Raw genomic sequence first — 8,727 nt, 5'->3', positions numbered from 1 at the left:
AAAGAGCAAATAGCTGAACCAAGTGATTTCAGAGCAGTTGAGATCCTCGGGAGCGGTGGAAGAATTAAACCAGTGTATGTGTCTCAGGAGCAGTAGTGAAACATCCCCAACAGCTCATCAGCACCCACCAGCTTTTGCCTTGGATGGCCTTTATTGCCTGTAGTTTTAATTAGTGCTCACAAGTAGATTGTATTCCTTGCTGAGAGTTTTTATTGCCAACACCTGGTAGTTTCAGCTTTTAGAAATGTTTCAAATAAATCAGTGTGGTTAGATGATGCTTTAAAGTACACTGATTGCTGTGAAACCTCAGGGTGACTCAAAGCAAGAGGTGATGGAAACTCCAGCATGGGGAAGGGGTGTTCAGCAATTCCCAGCACTGAATTCATGGTGGGTGGGCTGCTCTGTGTCCTGAGATGCCACAGTTAATTCGGGAACCTCTGGAGCTTGGCATTTCCCTCCCTCACTGCCGGTGCCAGGTGGGTGCCCACAGGTGTGTGTTGGCCTTGGGGTGTGCCATCAGCTGGACCCCACCAGCGTGGGCTCATCCTGGGATCAAACCATCCCTGTCCTAGAGAGAAATCTCTCCCAGAGAGGAAATCCGAGGAAATGGGCTCCTCTGGCTCCTGGGCATAGTTCAGCCGCGGACGTGCCTGGGGCAGCGTCTTGTCAATGATTCCTTTGTTGGAGCCGAGGGTGGCTCGGAGCTGCTCGTGATGGTCATGTGTCGCACTGGCCAGGATGGAGGAAAATACCCTTCCAGTGAAAACTCGGTGTCTGGGTCGGGCTAAACCAGTCTTAGCGGCTTACGGAAAGAGCCTCCCGTGCTTTGCTTCCTCCCGCCCCGTGTGGGTCTGGGGCATCACCTGAGCACACCCAGGTGTCAGGTGGCTCTGGCAAACCCAGTGCTGTATCAGGTAACTGCTGCTGATGCCTCCGGAGCCAGATGGGAGTGGGGTCTCCCCATGGCTCCAGGCACTGGGATACCTGGATCCTAGCTTTGGATATGCACATGGACATGGAGCGAGTGAAAACAAGGCAGGTGCCCACAGTCCTGTGGTGTGTGCCCAGGGGATGTGCCAGGTAGATGCTGGCATGGATGAGATGGTAATCTCGGGGTGGATGCGGGCTATAAATAGGAGGCTGCACCTCTCTGAGCCAGCACTGTGCTGCTTGGAAGTTGTCGCTCTGCCTGGTGTGACCTGTGGAGCTCTGGAAAAGGCTCACCTGCTTTGAAGGTAGCTTTTTCCTCAAGTGTGAGAACCTGAGCAACAGAACTTCAGAGCGAGGGATGGGCTCTGGTGAAGGAGCCCAGTGTCCCCACCTTGACTGTGAGACTGGGGAGGGCTGTGGTGTGTCAGAAAGTGTCTTCTAAATTCCCTAGGGGACACAGGAGTTCTGGGGCTGGTAGCAATTCTGTTGTTTTGCATGTTGTGAGCCACGTTTGTGAGCAACTGCCCTGGTTGCAGTTTCTGCCTGGGATGGGTCATGCTGCTCTCTGCTGCCTGCAGCAGCCCTGGTTTGGAGGAGCTGTGGCTCTGGGGTGTGATCCAGCTGTGCAGCAGCTGCAGCGTGGGCTCATACATGAGCAGCCCGACCCTGCTGGCCTCTGGATTGCTCCCAGTCAGCCTCTCCCTGCACAGCCTCTCCCAGGGGATTCCACATTTCAGCACGCCTGCATGATAGTTCCCCATTAGTTTTGCTTTCTGATGCCTTCTGATTTTGAGCTTTTAAGGTGAATCAGTTTTACACTCGGGTGCTTTGTGAAACTCACTGTAGCCTTTTTGGTTAGGGAGGAGGGTTTGGATGCAGCTGGGTCAGGGATGCCCTGCCAGGGCCAAGCTCCCAGGGAATCAGGCTCAGCTGGGGCTGCTCTGCATGGATCCACCTCCCCCTTCCCTGGCAGCATTCAGGAGCCTTCCCCAGTCACCACTCAGGCTAAGTTTAGCTGCAACCCCTGACCTTTAGGGCTGGTGGGTGTGCTGTGGCACCCGCCAGCTCGGTCTCAGCAGAAATGGAGCTGTCCTGGCTCTGTGTGTGTGTGGACTTATTTCCCCCAGTGTGTCTGCATTGAATCACCCAGGTCTGCTGCTCCTGCACCAGGTGGTCTGGGATTTTGTGGTCCTGGAGATGCTGTGGGGGCTCTGCCCATGTGGATGAGCCCTGGCTGTTGCTGTCACAGACACTGCTTGCCCTTTCCAGTGTAGGTCAGGGTGTCATGTCTTAAATTCGTCGCTTACAAATGCATGCTGAATGGCTCTTAAAAGGCCAACTGCAATCTGAGCGTGTGTTTTGGGGCAGCCCAGTGTGCTGGTGATCCGTGAGCGCTCTCTCCTCTTGGATCAGCTCTGCTGGAGGTGGTGTGCAAGCCTTGTGATCAGGGCTCAAGCTGTGCAGGAGCAGAGATGCAGCTATCTGCTCTCAGCTGAGGCAACACTTTGTCCTTTGCAGGTCTTTGAACCCCAACTGAGTCATCACCAACTTGGTTCAAGATGCCACCGGCCATCGGAGGCCCCGTGGGATACACTCCTCCTGAAGGAGGATGGGGATGGGCCGTGGTCGTCGGAGCCTTCATCTCCATTGGGTTTTCCTATGCCTTCCCTAAATCCATCACCGTGTTCTTCAAAGAGATCGAGGTCATCTTCAACGCATCCAGCAGCAAAGTCTCCTGGATCTCTTCTATCATGCTGGCTGTTATGTATGCAGGAGGTAAGTGTATGGAGGCAGCAGTTCCTGTGCTTCTGTGTCAGTACAGGATGCTCTCCTGCTGGAGCTGATGATTCCCACCTGTCTGTAGTGACAACAACCAAAACTTGGCTAAAAGTTGCAATTCTCTCCTTATATGACAGCAAAAACTCCCTTAAGGAGTTTTCTTGAAAGGAGGTTGCTCAAAAAGTTCTATTTAATGCCCAGAATGCAAAAATCAGGTTAATCTGTCCTCTGCAAAGCTGTAAGTAAAATCTTTCCGGGGAATTATGACTTGTGTAATTCTGCCCTTGTCCTTGTTACAGTAGGCTGTGGACACTGTATCTGCTCCCAGCACCCTCTTGAAGGCCAGGGAGCTGCTGTGCCATGTGTGGGAGCCCTGCTCCCAGGGACAGTTTCTTTGTAGATAAGACTGATACTTCTTTATATTCAATTTTTTTTAAACATTCAGTGAGTAGTGGGTGTATCTAGGGATCTGCCTGCAGTTTCTGGTCAGCTCCCATGGCTCAGGAGCATACTGAAGCCTCACTGGTACTGAGCAGTGCCGTAGGCAGCTTGTGTTCTTTGAGGATGGCAATGTGCATTGGAAGTACAGAGACACGAGTAGAATAAGGCAAAACCACTTAAATTAAAGCAGCTCCCCTCCCCTGTCCTTCAGAAATTGCCTTTTGAGGGCTTTTAATCCCCGAGCCATGTGCTTTCTGCCTGTCTTTAATGGGTGAGGAGGAGGCAGAACACTCTTGGTCTCCAGACCCTGGGGTCTTGTACTGCAAACACAGCGTTGTGCTGGGCTGAAAGAAACTCTTACTGGGAGTCTGCTGTTGTGGGCACTTCAGAGGCAAATGGGAGCTTGTCCCACTGCCATCCCCAGCTGGCGAGCTGCCCGCGGCCTCGCTGCGTTTGTGCATCCAAAGAAGCTGACGTCAGCTCCCGGCTGAGCACGAGGCTTTTCCTTTGGGGGAACAGGCTCTGCTTTGTCCTAGCTCAGCTAGCGAAGCGACCAGCACATTTCCCTGCTCCGATGTTATAACAAGCTTGTAAACCGTGTAACTGCCTTAATGAGACCCAATCTGGGCCATTCCTCCTCTCCTAATAGCTCAGAGCTGGTTCCTCTGGGTGCCCTGGGGGCAGCACTGCCTTGAAGTTGCCTTGCTGTAGGGATCAGAGCTCCCTCTTCCAGTCCTGAGGTTGTGGTTGTTGCCTCTGTCCCTCTCTCTCCATGCTGACGCTGTCTCTTCCTCTCCCATTGAGCTGCTGACATTAAATTTCAGCAGCTGCTGGTCTTGAATCACTTGCCCACAAGCTGGTGGCAGGGATGCTGAAGGTGCCCCAGACCTGCCTGAATGTGTTTTTTTCACCCAGAGGGTGTTTGGGCACTGGAAGAGCTCCCCAGGGCAGTGGTCACAGCCCCAAGCCTGATAGAGTTCAAGGAGCATTTGGACAATGCATATGGGGGTGATTTTTGGGTTTTCCTGTGCAGGGGCTTGATGATCCTTATGAGTCCCTTCCAGCTCAGGATATTCTGATTCATTCCTCAGTTGCTGGAGGACAGCAATGTGCTGCTGCCTCTCTTGCACCTTCCAGAGCTCCTGCAGCCTGAGCCCAGACCCCTTGCAGGGTCTGAATTGCACTGGAGCAGTCCCAGTGTGTATCCCATTCTCCCGGGTTCCCCAGGACACCTGCCTGCTTGGAGGCCAAAAAAGTAGCTCATGCTCTGGCAAAACATCCTGGGCTGTTAGAATCTCACAAAGTTGGGGCAGCTCCTGTCCTGGGCAGAGCTGGGGGTGATGGAGCAGCACATCCTGCAGCTACTTGTGCAGTCACCATCAGGGGATGTGGGTGTCATGGTCTCAAACACTCTTTTTTCACCTCCACCTTGGGATTAGGGAGGACTCTGGGTCCTTTAATGACACTTCTTTGACAGCTTGAACAATCACGATAGACCAGATTTTGGTTTGGTCCAAAATGCTTCACGTGAATCTAGAAAATAGGAGTGGGTGTGAATTATTTTCTTTAAATTAAAGAGAAAGGGGAGGGGAATTGTCTCCAGGCCACCTGGCACTTCCCAGCTGGGTGGCTTCCTGCTGGCTGTCCTTGGAGCCTGCGGCTCCCGGCTGGACCTCCCGGAGGAAAGGCCACTGCTGCCTTTAGACTCTGTCCAGAGACATCACATTTGCTGAGTTCAAGGTCCAGGTTTTGTAAAGTCCTGAGCGCTCACTGGGGCACTGTGTGAGGCTTGGGGCAATGTGGCATCTCCCAGGTGCTGCCACTTCTCATGGGAGGCCAATTCCTGGTGGCATCAGGTCAGAGCTGCTGGTACCACACCAGCTGCGTGTAGCAGGATGCCATGAGGCTGGAAACAGCCTCTGCCACTCCAAGGCTTCCGTAACCTTCTCCAGGCTTTGTTTAAACTGGGCAAAAAGGTCAAGTAGCATCCGAGAACTCATGAACAACATGTTGACAACCTGTCTGTTAATGACCAAACGAGGTCTGTTAATATTCAATGGGCGTTCATTCAGTGTATTTAAATACATTTCAGTGTCTGTAGAGCATGCTTGGCAGTATCTAATCACTGTTTGCTTTGGATTAAAGCTCCTGATAGTGAAGCACTTAAAAGGGCTATTGGGCCCTGTCTACCTTAGGGGTAGCAGTGAAAACAGAAACAAACACCCCTTCTCCTGGGGTGCTGCTGTTCCTCCCACGAGCCCTGAGGAGCTTCACCTGTGCCCATAGGTGCTGTTTCCTCACAGCTTTGCCTGGTCCTGATAAGAAGCCTCTGGCTGGAGATGGACAGTTTGCTGCTGAGACCCCAGCCCATGGTGGGTGGGTGGCCACAGGCAGAGCAGAGCCCATAGCACAGGGCAGGTGGCTACAACCCTGTCCCAAACCACTGTTCCTGGGGGCAGCTGGTGCCCAGGGAGCTCCTGTGTCAGCCCACAGATGGCAACTTGCTCCGAGAAGTCAAAGCTTTCTGTGCTCTAACCAGTTCTCACTGTTGTGGTAGGTTTATAGATTAGATATTTGGAAGAAATTCTTCCCTATGAGGCTGGTGAGGTGCTGGTTGCCCAGAGAAGCTGGGGCTGTGCCATTCCTGAGGGACCAAGGCCAGCTTGGATGGGGCTCTCAGCAACCTGTGGAAGATGTCCCTGCCCATGGCAGGGAGCTGGAACTAAATGATCTCTAAAGTCCCTTCCAACCCAAACCATTCTGTGATTCTCTTATCTCCTGTTGCCTCTGAACCTCCTGCCCTTTCCCCTTACCCCAATTTCCTCACTGGGTGAAATGTCACTGTGTGAAAGCTTGGAAGCCTCTGGCAGTAAAGCTCCAGTGTGAATCTGTCCTGTCTCTTGTGCAAAGATAACTCATGTCTGGGTGTATCTCCCTTGATTTCCCAGGTCCCATCAGCAGCATCCTGGTGAACAAGTACGGCAGTCGGCCCATCATGATCGCGGGTGGTTGTCTCTCTGGCTGTGGGCTGATTGCAGCTTCCTTCTGCAACACAGTGGAGGAGCTCTACTTCTGTGTTGGGGTTGTAGGGGGTAAGTGATGCCTCTGTCCTAATGGGGCAGTGAGAGGAGCAACTTAAACCCAGTAATTACTAGGGAATGTCTGTGAATTTGCATGAACACTGATTCATGTCACTGCCTGGGCACCTCCTCCCTAGCTGGCAGCAGGGGCCACTGCTGCTCATGCAGTTGGTGGTCAGGTGTTGGAACAGGCTGTCCAGGGCAGTGGTAGAATCATCACCCCTGGAAGTGTTCAAAAAGCCTGTGGCTGTGGCACTTGGGGACATGATTTTAGTGGTGGACCTGGTTAATGGTTGGACTCAATGTTCCAGCTTTAATGATTCCATGATTCTGAGTTGTAAATGGAGCTATGAAACCCTCAGAATTGAAACCCTTGTCCCACCAAGCCTTCTGCTGGCTTGTAGGGGTGTCTGAGCCATGAACTCTTATCTTTCTCTCCTGCAGGTCTTGGACTTGCCTTCAACTTGAACCCAGCCTTAACCATGATTGGCAAGTACTTCTTCAAGAAGCGTCCCATTGCCAACGGGCTGGCGATGGCAGGCAGTCCTGTCTTCCTCTCCACCCTGGCACCTGTCAACCAGCTCTTCTTTGGCATATTTGGCTGGCGTGGCAGCTTCCTCATCCTCGGTGGCCTTCTGCTGAACTGCTGTGTGGCTGGATCCCTGATGAGGCCCATCGGTCCCAAGCCGGATCAGCAGAAGAAAGAGGCCAGTAAGGAGGTGCTGCAGGAGGCTGGGAAGGCCGTGAAAAAGGATGATGGTGATACCAGCACAGACCTCATTGGTGGGAAGGCCAAGAAAGAGAAGAGCTCCTTCTTCCAGACAATCAACAAGTTCTTGGACCTGTCTCTGTTCACACACAGGGGCTTCCTCCTTTATCTGTCTGGCAACGTGATCATGTTCTTTGGGCTGTTCACTCCCTTGGTCTTCCTCAGCAATTATGCCAAGAGCAAGAAGATTGCTAATGAGTCTGCAGCCTTCCTGCTCTCCATCCTGGCCTTCGTGGACATGGTGGCCAGACCTTCCATGGGACTGGTGGCGAACACCAAGTGGATCAGACCCAGAGTCCAGTATTTCTTTGCCATCTCTGTGATTTACAATGGGGTTTGCCACCTCTTGGCCCCCATGTCCACCACCTATGCTGGTTTCTGCATTTATGCTGGATTCTTTGGCTTTGCCTTTGGCTGGTTGAGCTCAGTCCTGTTTGAGACCCTGATGGACCTGGTGGGAGCACAGCGGTTCTCCAGCGCCGTCGGTCTGGTGACCATCGTGGAGTGCTGCCCTGTGCTTCTGGGACCCCCTCTGCTAGGTAGGTTGTGCTGTGCCTGTGGGACTCACTTGAGGACATGGTTTAATGGTGAACACAGTGGTGCTGGGTTGATGGTTGGACTTGATGATCTTAAAGGTCTTTTCCAACCTTAATGATTTGAAGTTTCTATGATTCTGTGACTCTGGCCTTCCTGCCTGGCCTTGCTGAGTGGTGGTGGGTCCCTCTGAGCCATGGTGCTGGGACAGGGATGAGGGGAACACCTTAGCATCTGTGGGATGACCGTGGAAGTGGGGTCTGAGCCCCTGGCATGGGGAACAGGGGATATAGGGGGACAGGTCCTTGCCTGAAGCTGCGTGTGATGGGTTTGGGCTGCTCTTGGGAACATCCCCATGACCTGGAGCAACTCTGGGGGTATCTCACTAAGCTGTCCCCTCTGTCCTTCAGGGAAGCTCAATGACATGTATGGTGACTACAAGTACACATACTGGGCCTGTGGGGTCATCCTCATCGTCTCTGGGATCTACCTCTTCATCGGGATGGGCATCAACTACCGCCTGGTGGCAAAGGAGCAGAAAGCAGAGGAGAAGGCGAGGAACGAAGGGAAGGAGGAGGAGACCAATGTTGACGAGGCTGAGAAGCAGAAAGAGGCAAACAACGATGTGGCCCCCTCGCCTCAGAAGAGCGCAGAGGATGGTGTCAAAGAGGAGGAGAGCCACATGTGAGGGACCGGTCTCAATCCCGGAGTGTCGGGGAAGCGCCGCTGCCCTGGCGCGGCGGCTGGGACAGGGCTCCGCTGGCGCTGGGCGGCCGTGAGAAGTGTTTAAACCAGGTGTTCATTTTTTAATCAGGCTCTGAATTGTTTTTCCATCCGTGTTCAACAAAGGTAACAGGGCTACACACGCAGTATCCTCGTGTGTCGGGGGGCAAAGGGGGGCTTTTATAGTCTGGCTTTTTAACAGTAACATGAATGTACTAATATGTGCCTTACAGTCTTCATATCTAGCCGAATCTGGATGAGCCTTAACTCTAAACCGTGCTTTAGCTTTTGATTATGCTTAATACAGTTGTGGGGAGGGGGGGGTTGTATGCATGTGTTTTGTGGGGGGAGTTTTGTTGTTAAAAAGCCATAAAAAAAGCAGGATACTGGATTTGTTGAAGCACGATGGGCTTCAGGGCCAGCCCTGGATGAATACTGCTTCACACGCTTCTTACCGCAGGCCCTCTGCGG

At 52.8% G+C, this 8,727-nt stretch overlaps 1 protein-coding gene across 1 annotated transcript; it reads left to right on the top strand.

Annotated features, from left to right (window-relative positions):
- Nucleotides 1–2,422: 2,422 nt before the first annotated feature.
- On the top strand, nucleotides 2,423–8,422 carry SLC16A1 (solute carrier family 16 (monocarboxylate transporter), member 1). The gene is made up of 4 exons (XM_009080356.1): nucleotides 2,423–2,706; nucleotides 6,099–6,242; nucleotides 6,675–7,538; nucleotides 7,944–8,422. The coding sequence occupies exons 1-4, from the start codon at nucleotides 2,490–2,492 to the stop codon at nucleotides 8,219–8,221; spliced, it is 1,503 nt and encodes a 500-aa protein (XP_009078604.1). The 5' UTR covers nucleotides 2,423–2,489; the 3' UTR covers nucleotides 8,222–8,422.
- Nucleotides 8,423–8,727: the final 305 nt, after the last annotated feature.

This window comes from Acanthisitta chloris, unplaced genomic scaffold (genome assembly GCF_000695815.1).
Source record: "Acanthisitta chloris isolate BGI_N310 unplaced genomic scaffold, ASM69581v1 scaffold24448, whole genome shotgun sequence".
Lineage (NCBI taxonomy): Eukaryota > Metazoa > Chordata > Aves > Passeriformes > Acanthisittidae > Acanthisitta > Acanthisitta chloris.
Note: the sequence above shows the minus strand (reverse complement) of the source record. Positions and strands in the feature narration are given on the sequence as shown.

Bases quoted from the DNA above. Each gene is read 5' to 3' on its own strand.
- SLC16A1 (XM_009080356.1), top strand. From the start codon at position 2,490: ATGCCACCGGCCATCGGAGGCCCCGTGGGATACACTCCTCCTGAAGGA. The intron at 2,707-6,098 runs GTAAGTGTATGG...TTGATTTCCCAG, and splicing joins GGCTGTTATGTATGCAGGAG to GTCCCATCAGCAGCATCCTG. The intron at 7,539-7,943 runs GTAGGTTGTGCT...TCTGTCCTTCAG, and splicing joins TCTGGGACCCCCTCTGCTAG to GGAAGCTCAATGACATGTAT.